General features: G+C 41.5%; 1 protein-coding gene across 8 annotated transcripts in view; it reads left to right on the top strand.

Annotated features, from left to right (window-relative positions):
* Positions 1-15817, top strand: part of AMBRA1 (autophagy and beclin 1 regulator 1) — a 204010-nt gene that overhangs the window by 35255 nt on the left and 152938 nt on the right. For all 8 annotated transcript variants that reach the window (XM_024347087.3, XM_009460324.4, XM_009460323.4 and 5 more), the window contains exons 2-4: positions 13419-13673; positions 14044-14102; positions 14623-14806. In XM_024347087.3, the coding sequence (XP_024202855.1) occupies positions 13539-13673; positions 14044-14102; positions 14623-14806 (378 nt within the window). In that variant the 5' untranslated portion in view covers positions 13419-13538. The remainder of the gene's footprint in view (positions 1-13418; positions 13674-14043; positions 14103-14622; positions 14807-15817) is intronic.

The raw sequence follows: 15817 nt of genomic DNA, 5'->3' as shown, positions 1-15817 counted from the left end.
TTATTTATCAGTGCTTTTACATCCTTCCCCATCTTTAAGTGTTCTTTATTTGGAAAGTTGGGGAAATGGAATCCAGCTTCTACTCAGATTTAAATAACTAGGTTCTTAAATCTAATGCCTTCTTTTGATTGGCTAAGAAATGTGATTGGCATGGTAGGGTGGCATGTCGGCCTTTTAGCATAAGAACTCTGTGTTTAATAATTTGACTTCTTTTCTTGAAGCCTCGAGGGAAATTTTTTCTTTCCCTATTTTAGTCAGCCAAGAACCTGACCTGGGCTGACTCTAAGACTGGAAAACACTGAACACAGTATCTACTAAGCCAAGCAAGGACTGGGAGTGTAGCTCTGATACTAACTGAAGGAAAAGCCTGAATTCAAATCCTGCTTTGGCTCCCGACTCATCTGTGAATGTAGATGAATTTCTTAACCTCTTCCAGGTTTTGTTTTTCTTATTTGTCTGATGAGTAATCACATCTGTCCTAGGACTTGTGAAGATTCCTGGGTTAATGTTCTCAAAGCTTTTTTTTTTTTCTGACAATATTCTTTCCTTTTTTTTTTGAGATGGAGTCTCACTTTGTTACCTAGGCTGGAGTGCAATGGCATGATCTCGGCTCACTGCAACCTCCACCTCCTAGGTTCAAGCGATTCTCCTGCCTCAGCCTTCGGAGTAGCTGGGATTACAGGCGCGTGACACCACGCCCAGCTAATTTTTGTATTTTTAGTAGAGACAGGGTTTCACCGTGTTGGCCAGGCTAGTCTCGAACTCCTGACCTCAGGTGATCCACCTGCCTTGGCCTCTTAAAGTGCTGGGATTACAGGTGTGAGCCACTGCGCCTGGCCCAACAATATTCTTGCTGTAGCTCCAGGGGTTTCCAGGAAGAATTGAGGGCAATGTGGTGCTCCCAGGAAGGAGTTGGATTCTTAAAGACTATGCAGAGAATAGAAAGATGTGATCCTTTATGATTTGAAATCAGCCCTACTCCAGCCTCCTGATATTGTTGGTGGTTGAAAGGTATATTGTTGCCAAAGTCATTAGGTCTGTTTGAGGCAGCTGGTTTCAGTTTCCGTTTCTGGGGTTAAGCTGTTTTGCCTCTGAAATTTCTTCCATCAGAAGCTGCTCTTTTTTTGTTGCTTGCTAATAGGAAATCTTTTGCCATTTCTGTACATCTAAGAGTAGCCTTCTTGGTCTTCTTGATTCTTTTGATAGCTTGAAACCAAAAAATTGAGCTTCAGTTTCTTCTTGGTTTAGTGCTTTCCTCGTTGTTCTTCCTTCCGTTTTTAGGAGTTCTTGTGTTCTCAGCACACTGTTTTCTCCAGAATAATTTGCAGATAAAACTTCCGTTTCTTTTTTCTTCATCCTTCTGAGGTAAGTGGGAGTAAGGAAAATTGTCAGTCTCAAATTTGGGTCTTATGGCTTTCTATTTCCGGTTTTGATCACACTTTGTTTTGAGCACAAGCTTTCCCGTGTTTCAGACATTAGGCAGCATCATTGTGAGTTACTTTAGAAAGCTCTAGTAAGCAAAATCTGTAGCAGGAAAGCTGGTGCTTCACTTCTCCCCCCTTATTATAGTTACAGTAATTAGAATTTACTCAGTTTTGTATCTTCAAAACATTTTGTAAAATTGTTAGCCCATTTGTGATATATCCTATACAGAGGTCGGTCTTATTTTGAGTTTATATATAAAAAACTAATGCTGCTGCCTGTGTGCAGTAGAGGTGCAGGTTCTGTCTGTTGACAGTTTATTTCTGGGATTTTGGCTTCTTATAAAGAAAGGGACTGTGTATAATTTTAATTGATTGATCTTAGTTCTGTTGAATTATTTGTTTTCAATTTGTCAGGTGGTTAATTACAGATAATGTAATCTGTGGTTTTTAAATAATCACTGTAGTTTCCTTTGCAATCTTTCTCTTAGAACTGTAGGTGCCAGACTTCTTTGTGTGAACTTCTGTTTATCATATACTCTGGTTATTGTTCTATCTTGAGTTTTACTTTGAAAAGTAATAATCTTGTCTTGAAATTTTATAACCCATTTCCCCTAAGATTCTCCAAGGATTTTATTCCTTTAAGATAGAAGGAAGGTATTATTACTTTCAGTTTACATATTGGAGGAAAACTTGAAATTCAGCGAGGATATGATTTGTCCAAGATTATATAACAAGCCAGCGATAAAAATCAGTTATTAAAGCTTCTTACCTCTTAGTCTTATCTTTATTTATTAAATCACTGATTCTTGTTATAGACTTGACTGATACTCCTATATCCCCAGATTGCAGGATCAGCTTTCTTAGGGAGTAAATTAGGATGAAGGTTTTGTATTTAGTATTCTCAAGCTCGAAAGGTGTAATATCCCATATTCTCATCTCTGCTATCAGAATATCCACTGCCTCTGTACTTTGTTCTTAATACTCTGTGTTTCAAATAGGAGGATTAAAAAAATTTTACTGCCATTTTTGAGGTTATTTTTCTTTCTTCTTCCCTACTTATAGTTGAGGTAGTGATGGATTAGTCCTTTGCTTACTCTCTTGCCTGGCCCTCTCGTGATCAATGACATGTGCGTAATGAAATGACTGGCTGAAATTAGGTTGGTAATGGTGCAAAGCCTTGTCTTTACTTTTCTTTTCTTTCTTTTTTTTTTTTGAGACAGGGTCTCACTCTGTCATCCAGGCAGAGTACAGTGGCGTGATCTCGGCTCACTGCAACCTCTGCCTCCCGAGTTCAAGCAATTCTCCCACCTCAGTCTCCCGAGTAGCTGGGATTACAGGGGCGTGCCACCACGCCCATCTAATTTTTGCATTTTTAGTAGAGACGGGGTTTCACCATGTTGGCCAGGCTGGTCTCGAACTCCTGACCTCAGGTGATCCACCCGCCTCAGCCTCCCAAAGTGCTGGGAGTGAGCCACTGCACCCGGCTTAGGTTTTTCTTTTTAAGGTATTTGACTTGTAGAAATTGAATTTATGACTTTGAACTCATAACCACCACACTTTTTAAAACTCTAGATATTGCTGTTGATGATAGTTTTGGGTTCATCTGGGATCTTTTCACAACTCTGAATATAAGTAAATACACATACTCATGCTCTTCTACGCTAGACATTGTGCTAGGTACTGGGACTATGACAGACATGTTTTTTGCCCTCACAGAGTTTATAATCTACTTAGGAAGAACGAGTCCTAAGAAAGGATTACCAGTGTGATAAAATAAATTTATTTTGAGATATCTTTGGTTACCTAAATTTATTAATTTCCATATTTTCAGAAAAATTTCTTGTTAGAGTATTGAGCAGATAGTGGGTTTTCTGTAGAAAATTCTTGATATTTGTCAGCTAGATATTAGTAGATACTAGGTAGGTAGTGGTTTTTTTTTTTTTTTTGAGAGGGAGTCTGGCTGTGTCACCCAGGCTGGATTGCAGTGGTGGGATCTCAGCTCATTGCAACCTCCACCTCCCGGGTTCAAGCGATTCTCCTACCTCAGCCTCCTGAGTAGCTGGGATTACAGGCGTGTGCCACCATGCCCAGCTAATTTTGGTGTTTTTAGTAGAGCTGGGGTTTCACCGTTTTGATCAGGCTGGTCTCGCACTCCTAACCTCGTGATCTGCCTGCCTCGGCCTCCCAAAGTGCTGGGATTATAGGTGTGAGCGACTGCGCCCGGCGATATTAGGTTAGTAGTGTTTTAGTTATCTATTGATGTACAAAAACCACCACAAAATTGGTGGCTTAAAACAATAAAGATTTATTTTGTCTCATAATTACTCGGGTTAGGAATTTGGGCAGGACTTGTCTGGATGGTCCTTCTCCCCTGTGTAACATCAGTTGTGCTTTGTTCGTCTGCGTTCAGCTGGTGGTTGGGCTCGGTTAGAAGGTCTAAGAAGGTTTCACTCATTTGCTTGGTATCTTGATAGTCTTCCACGTGGCTTCTCTCTCTCCACATGGTATCTTATCATGCAGGTCCTCTCCGAGTCTTGCTCAGTCGCCGAGGCTGGAGTGCAGTGGCACAAGCTGGGCTTACTGCAACCCCACCTCCTGGGTTCAAGTGATTCTCTTGCCTCGGCCTCTCCAGTAGCTGTTAGTACAGGCATGCATCACCATGCTGGGCTATGTTTGTTTGTTTTTTGAGTCAGGGCCTTGCTCTGTCACCCAGGCTGGAGTGTGGTGGCATGATCAGGGCTCACTGCAGCCTTGACCTCCTGGGCTCAGGCTATCCTCCCACCTCAGCCTTCCGAGTAGCTGGAACCACAGGCACATGCCACCATGCCTAGCTAATTTTAAACAATTTTTGTAGAGGCAGGGGTCTCACTATGTTGACCAGGCTGATCTTGATTTCCTGGACTCAAACAATCCTCCCACCTCAACCTCCCAGGGCAGGGATTACAGGTGTGAGCCACTGTGCCTGGCTGGTTTTATTTTTTGTTTTTAAAAAGGTGACAGTGGTAAGATCTTTTATATGAAATGGTTTGGAGACCTCTACAGTGGACGGTCTCATTTTGCCTAGAAGAATTTGTTTTAAATTTAATTTGTCTGACTGTTTACAGGGCTTTGTGGCCTAAACTTTTTATTTTTAGAAATTAAATATTGTGTGTTCTTATTACCATTTTCTTTCTTTCTTTCTTTTTTTTTTTTTTTGAGATGGAGTCTCACTCTCTCCCCCAGGCTGGAGTACAGTGGTGTGATCTCGGCTCACTGCAACCTCTGTGTCCCAGGTTTAAGTGATTCTCCTGCCTCAGCCTCCTGAGTAGCTGGGACTACAGGCACATGTCACCATGCCCGGCTAATTTTTTTTTTTTTTTTTGAGATGGAGTTTCACTCTTGTTGCCCAGGCTGGAGTACTAATGGCACGATCTCTGCTCACCACAACTTCCACCTCCCGGGTTCAAGCGATTCTCCTGCCTCAGCCTCCTAAGTAGCTGGGATTACAGGCATGCACCACCATGCCTGGCTAATTTTGTATTTTTAGTAGAGACAGGGTTTCTCCATGTTGGTCAGGCTGGTCTTGAACTCCTGACCTCAGGTGATCCACCCGCCTCAGCCTCCCAAGGTGCTGGGATTACAGGCATGAGCCACCGCAACCAGCCCTTATTACCATTTTCATACTAATTCTTCATTACAGAATGAAGCTATTATTCTACTATAAGCATTTTTCATATGGTAAATATTTTGATCCTTGTGGTAGCCCTGTGATATACATACTATCAATAGTCACATTTTATGGATGAGGAAGCTAAGGTACAGTCAGGTTAAGTAACTATTCCTAGAAATCAAGATACCATCATATACCAGGAAAAGGATGGAGCTGGAATTCAATCAACCATTCTGACTGCGGGGCCCATATATATGACTATACATATTGACTCTAATTTGGATGTTATGGATAATAACAATAAAATAAATATCACTCATGACTTCTCCATCTAGAGTTAACCAGTTAGCACTTTGCCATATCCTTGGATATCTTTTGCACACAATAGATACACAATTCAGGGAATAGTTGGAGTTTTTCCGCTTCTAGGTGTGTTTGCCTTCGGAATGTGTTGTTTACTGTTCTAAATTTATGATGCTTTTCCCCACATTCTCTGTACCCCTGTAAATTCAGTCTAGTGTAAGAGTCACACAAGAGCTGTATGGAGTCAGGTGTGGGTGCTGGCTTGTGGTGCTTACAGTTTGAACTTTGGTTCTATATGATGTTACTTGAAGTATCCTGAAATGGCCGTAGGAAAGTCCTATTAATAAAAACAAAGCTGCCAGTCGTAGAAAACCCTGTGTATTTCCATCCATATGGAGTTTCCAAAGAGTACTGGGGCAGTTTTAGGCTTCTAATTAAAAGCCTGAAATTTTGTAGTTAATTTTCCATTTGGGTGAACTTTACTTATGCAAGTGGTCTTAGAATTAGTATTTAAAGGATTTTTTTAAAAATAATTATATCCTTGGGTTAAATCAAGTTATGGAATATATGTCAGTATTACATGGTTGGTTTGACTCTTAGACTTTGCCCACATGAGCATAGTGAAGTGGAAGAGAGATGCAGTTACTCAAATAAATAAGGAGATTGGACTCCATTTTAACAGCTTCTTGCAGGTCTGTAGGTTTCTGAATCACACTCCTAAATGCAATAGGAAGGGGAAGATTTGGGGTATGAATTATTAGTCAGGTTTTAGATACAGCTCTAAATTGTTGGTTCTGGTTTTTAATTCACTTTACTAAACTATGTAGAGGGAGCCCAAATCACAATGAATTACTTTTGCCACATAAACATACTTTATTTTCTCCCTGAGCACTTTTTACTTTGTTTTCTGGTAACAGCCTTTGACATAATTCTTAGAAATCTGCTACTCTTGGGAATTGTGGTGTCTCTGGGGTTTCAGTTGGCCCTATTGTTTGGTGAGGGAAACCATAGTGAACCTCAGAGAGGATTCAATAGTAATAAAAACAACAGAAACAAGATTCATATTTCCACAGCTGTTTTCTTATTTGGAGTCTCATAACAACCCTATGAAGCAGACATTGTGATCATGTTTTACAGAGGACGAAACGAAGCCTCAAAGAGGTTAAGTATCCCCAAAGTCGTATAGCTAGAAGGTGGAGTAAAATTCCTGGCATAAGATAATCAGATTGCACAAGGAACCTCTAAATCTAACTTCTAATTCCCACTGGGTTGTGACATACTCTCTAGATGGTTTTTATGAGTAGTTGTTAAATATAATTGTCTCTTAGAATTAAATAGAGAAAATCTGGAAAGGTGATTGCCTTCTCACCTTTGGAGAGTACTCAGTCATGTTATTGGGAGTGGGAGTATGTGTGTGTGGAAATGGGATGGAATCTTGGCATTTGTCTTTTTTTTTGTTTGTTTTTTTAAGACAGGGTCTCACTCTATTACCTGGGCTGAAGAGTGCAGCGGTGCAATCATGGCTCACTGTAGTCTTGACCTCCTGGACTCAAGCAACCTTCCCACCTTGGCCTCCCACCGTGCCTGACCGGCATTTGTCTTATGTACATATCCTAGCCATGTCTTTTGCTTCTACTTGGATAAGCTTTTGGTGATTGAGAATTGATTTTGGGGACTGTGTGACGGTATCACAAAGACTATTCTTGGTAACCTTTGTCTCAGTCTGCTTTACTTTAAGGGACAGATTGGGAAACTTGTTTCTTCTTCCTTTTTAAAAGAGGAATGAAAAACACAATTGACTGGCATTTCCTCCTCATCAGCAGCCCTGTGTGACTTCAGTTTGACTTAGCTCCCTTTGTTCTTTACCGGGAACACAGTAAAATCTCTTCTCAGGTGGCTGGTAAGAGCATATCAGGAGAGAAGTCCCTCATCCTTTTAAAGCAACAGCAAATATTTTTCTTCAGATGAAAGAGAGATTGTGTAATTGTTTTACTCCCTCTAACTTCTTCCCATCAGTAAAGCTTTCTCTTGTTTGAGCTGTTAGTGTGTTTAGGTCCCTGGAAATTGATAGAAATGTTGTTTGGTAATCCTGATCCTTTGATTTTTTTCTTGGTATTGATATTTGTAGCTACTCTTTCCCCTTTCTGAATCCTGTAGGAATCTGAGGTTGCATCACAGTTTTCTGAGTCATACAGTACTTGTGACCTGTATTTTATTGTTCCTCTTGAGTAACAGGAGGTCAGAAGGTCGGTTTTTTTTATTTTTTATTTTTAGGAATTGGACTGCTGCTGTTTCCACCACACCTTGTAAGATTATAAATGGTTTAAGTGTATTTCTTTGAAAGTGCTTTTATATTGCACTGTTAAGACAAAGGACTCTCAAGATGTTTCTTCTGAACTTTTTTATATTGGGTAAAAGAATTGCAGTAGAGGGTTAAGGTAAACTAATAGGAACTGTATTTTTGGCACTTTCCTGGTTAGTAATTAATCACTTATGTGGCAGTTTGACCGAAGGGCTACCCTGGGTTCAGGTCTAGATTTCTGATCCTAATCTATGAGTTGTCAGGGTTACTAAGGAGATGATTTCCTTCCAGTTAGTTCATCCTTAGCCTATTCAGGAAGTTGGCCTGAAAATGTTGATATTTTCAGTACATATTTATGCACTAATAAGTGATGAGAGCTGTATCATGAGGATGCAGGCTAGAATTTGTTTCTTTGTCACTCCTTAGGTAACTCTGTGCTGTGTAGGACTAGGAACTTGGTGAGTTTTTTTGTTTTTGTGTTTGTGTTTTTTTTTTTTGAGATGGAGTCCCACTCTGTCACCCAGGCTGAAGTACAATGGCACAGTCTCAGCTCACTGAAAGCTCCACCTTCCAGGTCCAAGCGATTCTCCCAACTTAGTTTCCCGAGTAGCTGGGACTACAGGCATGAGCTACCACGCCTGGCTAATTTTTGTATTTTTAGTAGAGACAGGGTTTCACTATGTTGGCCAGGCTGGTCTCGAACTTCTGACCTTGTGATCTGCCCGCCTTGGCCTCCCAAAGTGCTGGGATTACAGGTGTGAGCCACTGCACCTGGCCAAACTTGGTGTTTTCTTGCTGTGAAATCTTTCTGACTTTTACATCTTAGTACTCCAGTGAGAGAACTCCTTCAACACAGGCTGTTAATGTTTTTTTTCTGTCTGTATTTGGATACATCTGGTTGTGTACTCTTTAGATTGCAGCCTTTTGTGAAATGTAAAGAGCCAATTATTGTTTGGCTTTTTACAATAAATAGTTATTACTTTTTAAAAAAGTGAATGGTGGCCGGGCGTGGTGGCTCACGCTTGTAATCCCAGCACTTTGGGAGGCTGAGGCGGGTGGATCACCTGAGGTCAGGAGTTCGAGACCAGCCTGACCAACATGGTGAAACCCTATCTCTACTAAAAATACAAAAATTAGCCGGGCTTGGTGGCAGGCGCCTGTAGTCCCAGCTACTCGGGAGGCTGAAACAGAATTACCTGAACCCAGGAGGCAGAGGTTGCAGTGAGCCGAGATCGCACCATTGCACTCCAGCCTGGGTGACGGAGCGAGACTCTGTCTCAAAAAAGAAAAAAAGTGAGTGGTGAGGTTTGGGCTTCTGGTAATAATAATTTTTAAAATTAAAAAGTGAAAAAAAAATAGAAACTTGCCTATTAAAATTATTAAATCACCAATAATGCCACTACTGAGAGACAACCATGGTTAGTATTTATTGTATTTCTTTTGTATCCTTTTTCTCCTAATATTTTTTAAACAAAGTTGGGATTAATACTGCATATAGAATTTTGTGTTCTTTTTTCACTTAACATGTACTTACCGCATAATTTAATTTTTTTTTTTTTTTTTTTTGAGACAGAATCTCGCTCTGTTGCCCAGGCTGGAGTGCAATGGCACGGCTCACTGCAACCTCTGCCTCCTGGGTTCAAGTGATTCTCCCGCCTCAGCCCCCTGAGTAGCTGGGATTACAGGCGTGTACCATCACGCCTAGCTAACTTTTGTATTTTTAGTAGAGACGGGGTTTCACCATGTTGGCCAGGATGGTCTCGATCTCTTGAACTTGTTATCCACCCACCTCAGCCTCCCAAAGTGCTGGGATTACAGGTGTGAGCTACCGTGCCTGGCCTTTTTTTTTTTTTTTTTTTTTTTTTTGAGATGGAGTCTCACTCTGTCACTCAAGCTGGAGTGCAGTGGTGCCATCTCGGCTCACTACAACCTCAGCCTCCTGGGTTCAAGCGATTCTCATGCCTCAGCCTCCCAAGTAGCTGGGATTACAGGTGTGCACCACCACGCCCGACTAATTTTTGTATTTTCAGTAGAGATGGGGTTTCGCCATGTTGGCCAGGCTGATACCGAACTCCTGACCTCAAGTGATCTGCCTGCCTCGGCCTTCCAAAGTGCTGGGATTATAGGCGTGAGCCACCATGCCTGGCCTCATTTAATATTTAATTTAATTTATTTTTTTGATTAATTAATTGGTTAATTTTTTTTTTGGAGATGGAGTTTCACTCTGTCACCCAGGCCGGAGTGCAGTGGTGCGATCTCGGCTCACTACAACCTCCGCCTCCTGGGTTCAAGCAATTCTCCAGCCTCAGCCTCCCAAGTAGCTGGGATTACTGGTGCCTGCCACCACGCCTGGCTAATTTTTGTATTTTTAGTAGAGATGGGGTTTCACCATGTTGACCAGGCTGGTCTCGAACTCCTGACCTCAGGTGATCCGCCTGCCTTGGCCTCCCAAAGTGCTGAGATTACAGGCATGAGCCACTGCACCTGGCCTAATTTTTGTCTTTTTAGTAGAGTAAATTTTGTATTTTTAGTAGAGTAGGTTTTGCCATGTTGGCCAGGCTAGTCTTGAACTCCTGACCTCAGGTGATCTGCCCACCTTGGCCTCCCAAAGTTCTGGGATTACAGGCGTGAGCCATCGCGCCTGGTGTCGTTTAATATTTTAAACAAAATTTTTGATAAAGATAACAGATTTACCTTTTTCAAAAACTAAAATTTCAGCACCTAGTGCAGTGGTTTGCACCAGCCTGGGCAACATAGTGAGACCCCATCTTTAAAATAATTTTAAAAGTTAGCTACTCTGGAGGCTGAGGCAGGAGGATTGCTTGAGCCCAGCACTTTGAGGCTGCAGTGAGCCATGATTGCACCATCGCACTCCAGCCTGGGTGATAGAGTGATACCCTGTTTCTTTAAAAAATAAAAATAAAAAAAGTCCCCACAAACTAACTAAAATTCCATTTCAAAAACACTGACAGGTATTGCATCCATTTTTGTTTCCATTTATCTAGTCCCTCCAGTCCCCAGTGTGTTACCATTAGTTTTTCTTCTTATTCAAAGGTAGCTTTACTCGATATATTGTTTTGTACCTTGCTTTTTTTCTCTCTCGACAATATATTTTGGACATCTATTCTTTTTTTTTTTTTTTTTTTTTTGAGGCGGAGTCTCACTCCGTCGCCCAGGCTGGAGTGCAGTGGCGCGATCTTGGCTCACTGCAAGCTCTGCCTCTCGAGTTCATGCCATTCTCCTGCCTCAGCCTCCTGAGTAGCTGGGACTACAGTCTCCTGCCACCACGTCTGGCTATTTTTTTTTTTTTTTTTGTATTTTTAGTAGAGACGTGGTTTCACTGTGTTAGCCAGGATGGTCTCGATCTCCTGACCTCGCGATCCGCCCGTCTCGGCCTCCCAAAGTGCTGGGATTACAGGCGTGAGCCACTGCGCCTGGCCTGGACATCTGTTCTTATCAGTAGCCAGAGAATCTTCCTTGCCATAGATTAGTCATCCAGTACCCTTTAGATGGACACTTGGTTATCCTCAGTTTTTGCTATTGTAAGCAATAAGACAGAAGTAGTAACTACTCTGCACCAATTTTTAAGGGAAATTTATTATTTGTACAAGAAAGCCAGCTAATACATGTAGAAATAATGATAGAATTAGAAAATCAATATTTTCAGCATCTCCCCCCATTAAAAAAGTACAAGAGAGAATCATCAATGAATGCTAACCCATTAAGTAAAAAGTTGAGAAGTAATAGGATATTTACATGATGCCAAATAATTGCCACAGATTGCTAATTGTAAAGGGGGAGATATTCCTTTATAAAGAGGTCTGGCTCTTAACAACCTCAACCAAGTAATCATCTTTCTACAAATGATCACTAATGATGGTACAGTCTGAAAATATGTGCCACCTGATGTACTCCACCTTGAGGTATATAGGCACATCAACTGTGACGCACTGTCACCAAAAACATTTAAACTAATGAAGGTTTTAGACCTAACCTACTGTTTACAGGAAATAAAGGTATAGAGAGGCAAGCTAAATGCTACTATGAGGAAACAATCAGTTGAGTCTAGGATGTAAGGCATTCTAACAAGTCAACTCTCCTGATCTTTTAGAAAAGCTAGTGTCGGCTGGGTGCAGTAGCTCACACCTGTAATCCCAGCATTTTGGGAGGCTGAGGCGGGTGGATCACCTGAGGTCAGGAGTTCAAGAACAGCCTGGCCAACATGGCAAAACCTGGTCTTTACTAAAAATACAAAAATTAGCTGGGTGTGGTGGCAGATGCCTGTAATCCCAGCTACTCGGGAGGCTGAGGCAGGAGAATTGCATGAACCCAGGAGGCAGAGGTTGCAGTGAGCCGAGATTGCGCTGTTGCACTCCAACTGGGGCCACAGAGTGAGACTCTGTCCCCCACCCCCCCAAAAAAGAAAGAAAAGCTAGTGTCACAAATAAATGAAAACATAAACAAAACAAAACATGGAGGCCATTCTAGGATAAAGGAGACTAAAGAGACATAAACGTCCAAAGTCGTTGCTTGAGTTTTGATTAGATTCTGGATTTTTTTTAAGTCAACCATAAATGAAATTTTTTGGACAATGGGGAAAATTAGAATGATAATTGAAGTATTAGATGATAATTGGTATAGTATTGTTATTGTGGTTATGAGGTAGAATGTCCTTCTTCCTAGGAGTTGCATAATGAATTAAATATGCAGGGTTAAAGTGTCTTGATACCTACTGAAATAATTCCAAAATTATACAAAAAAAAACCACCAACCTCAATGTAGCCATATCTCTATCCATGGAGATAGATGAGGCAAATTTGGCAAAATATTGACAATTCTCGAGTCTAGGTGGAGAATAGTGTATGTTTATTGTACCATTCTTTCAACTTTCCTATATTTTTTAAAACATTCATAGCGGAGCTAAAGAAACAATGCCACAGTGGATAACACTGTATATATGTAGATATTCTTTTGAAATACCATTTTATCAGGCTACATAGTCCATTGTATAGACCACAATTTGTTCTTTAATCATTACACTTGTGTGTATTGTGCTGCTAGTTGCCATTTTAGTAGAATTTTAATTTCTGATAAGTTTTCTCCTTGTAAGTCTTGTGGTAGATGAGAAAAGGAGCCTGATTTTTTTTTTTTTCTCCTTCCCTTTCCTTCTCTGTCCTCTACCCTGGATCTTTAGTGGAGAAGAGAAAATGAGTGAGAAAGGTACTCCTAAATAATCTTTTTTTTTTTTTGAGATGGAGTCTTGCTCTGTCGCCCAGGCACTGGAGTGCAATGGCACTATCTCAGCTCTCTGCAACTTCTGCCTCCTGGGTTCAAGCAATTCTCCTGCTTCAGTCTGATGAGTAGCTGGGATTACAGGTGCCTGCCACCACACCTGGCTAATTTTTGTATTTTAGTAGAGACGGGGTTTCACCATGTTGGCCAGGCTGTCTCAAACTCCTGACCTCAAGCAGTCCAATCTCCTTGGCTTCCCAAAGTTTGGGGATTACAGGCGTGAGCCACTGTGCTTGGCCTGATCCTTTCTTTAGCTACAAGGTTAAGCTATGGAGAATATGAAAGTATGAAATATTTTTGGAAGAAAAATTCTGGGAGGAAGGGTCTTTTCTGAGAAAGTGTCATTAAATAGGAAAAGTATAATTTCCCTTTTGAGCTAGAATTGTATTTGCAATTGGAAGCTTCTCGTTGCAGAAGTCGTTCTTTGACATTATTCTTTGTTCCTTAGATTTCCATGAGGACAACTTACAAGGACCTGTATGGCCTCATTTTAGCTGCTTCAGTGTGTTGGAGCTGTTACTTGCTCCTTCATTTCCTGGGCCTGGTGTGACAGTGGCTACTGAGCGCCATGAAGGTTGTCCCAGAAAAGAATGCTGTCCGGATACTCTGGGGGCGAGAACGGGGTGCTCGAGCCATGGGAGCTCAGCGGCTTCTGCAGGAGCTGGTAGAAGATAAAACCCGGTGGATGAAATGGGAGGGCAAGGTAAGGAAAATGGCTATATTTCACATAGGATTTGTGCTGGTGATGGTAGAATGAGACCTTAGAATGGGTTAACAGCAGAGAGTTGGGATATATTTATCTTGTGTGGGAGAGTTGACATATCTGACTTAGGGAGTTGTTTGTAAATTTGAAAGAACTAATGTGCTAGAGATATCTTTTTCCTTTAGAGCTAGACAGTTTTCCTGAAGGTAATTTAGGTTTATCTCTCTCAATTTTTAGCTTGATCATTGTCTCCAGTTTTTAAGCCTACACTGTGAATACTGATCTAGAATGGTTAATGTGCTTTTGAGATACGGTGAACCATGGTCTACAAATCATGTATTTTAACTTTTTTTTTTTTTTTGTCTCCCAGAGAGTAGAACTGCCGGATAGTCCACGCTCTACCTTCTTATTGGCCTTCAGCCCAGACAGGTACTTAGTATTTATCTGTAACTTAAGATTTGTGATAACAGTGCTTTCTGTATATTTGGCCTGGCTTGATCTTCCAAGTCAGTCCCTAAAGTCTCTCTGAAGTACTGTATGAACAGCACTTTGGCCACGTGTCAGAAAGGGAAAGAAAGTAGATGAGCAGTGCTAACCTGAAAAATCATGAGAACAAGCAAAGGAAACTGAGAGGATCAAAACTTGGAAAGTTTCTCAATAACAATCATTTGCCTGTGTGATACAGCTCACCAGTGGTATGATGGTTTTTCCAGTGGGAAAAAATATTTTCCGAATGTGGCATGTGTCATTTGGGGACAGTGTGGACAAGCCAAAAGCTTTTAAAGATCAGAATATTTCTGTTTGTAGATATACTGCCTAACATACAAAGCTTAGTTTCTTTCATGTTGGGATTGGCAGGTAGCATCAATATTCTGTGTCATCCAAAGTTGATAAGATTGGTTACCCTTCCACATGCTTCTGAATTCAGTTCTACTCTTTGATTTTGTAGGACTCTCTTAGCCTCCACCCATGTGAACCATAATATCTATATTACGGAGGTGAAGACTGGCAAGTGTGTTCATTCCCTGATTGGACACCGCCGTACTCCATGGTGTGTCACTTTTCATCCCACCATCTCAGGCCTTATTGCTTCTGGCTGCCTAGATGGGGAGGTTAGGATTTGGGATTTACACGTGAGTATTTCCTTAAGATACCCTTTTCTTTTGGTGTTCTAATTTTTTTTTTTTGAGACAGAGTCTCGCTCTGTTGCCCAGTGGCGTGATCTTGGCTCGCTGCAACCTCCGTCTCCCAGGTTCAAGTGATACTTCTGCCTCAGCCTCCCAAGTAGCTGGGATTACAGGCATGTGCCATCATGCCTGGCTCATTTTTGTGTTTTTAGTAGAGACAGGGATTCACTATGTTGGCCAGGCTGATCTTGAACTCCTGACCTCAAGTGGTCTGCCTGCCTCGGCCTCCCAAAGTGTTGGGATTACAGGCATGAGCCACCATGCCCGGCTTCTTTTGGTATTCTAAATGCAGAGACTTGTTTACCATTGGTTTTTTAATTCTGGAAGAGCCTAGCCAGATTCTTAGGACTACATCTGAATATATTGTGGTAGACATTGCCCACTTAATTAATAGGAAGTCTAATTCCCTGTCTTCCATTCCTTTTTTTTTTTTCTTGCAATAGCTTAAGCATGCCCTGAGATTGTCTTCCATTCTTGCTAAGATGAACATCTACTTTTGCTTCCTTCAGCCCGTTGTGACATAGTACAGGAGGCTCTAAGATATGTTCAGGTTGGATTTCTGTTGTCTTAGGGCAAAGATATTCCTGTACTCCGATCATGATCATCAAAGCAAGATCCTCTTTGTCCTAGTAACTGGCTAGCGGGTTGTCTTCCACCATGTTGTGCACCGAGCTTGAGTTTTTCTCAGGCTTTGCATGGAACTGTGGGCTGGGCGCGGTGGCTCACGCCTGTATTCCTAGCACTTCAGGAGACCAAGACAGGAGGATTGCTTGAGTTCAGGAGTTTGAGACCAGCCTGGGCAGGATATTATACCAAAAATATTATACACAAAATTATATAAAATTAGCTGAGCATGGTGCCATGTGCCTGTGGTCCCAGCTACTTGGGAGGCTGAGGTGCGAGGATTGCTTGAGCCTAGGAGGCAGAGGTTGCAGTGTGCTGAGATTGTGCCACTGC

The sequence above is a fragment of the Pan troglodytes genome, chromosome 9 (assembly GCF_028858775.2).
Source record: "Pan troglodytes isolate AG18354 chromosome 9, NHGRI_mPanTro3-v2.0_pri, whole genome shotgun sequence".
Lineage (NCBI taxonomy): Eukaryota > Metazoa > Chordata > Mammalia > Primates > Hominidae > Pan > Pan troglodytes.
The sequence above is the reverse complement of the archived record's forward strand: the minus strand, read 5'-3'. Positions and strand labels throughout refer to the sequence as shown.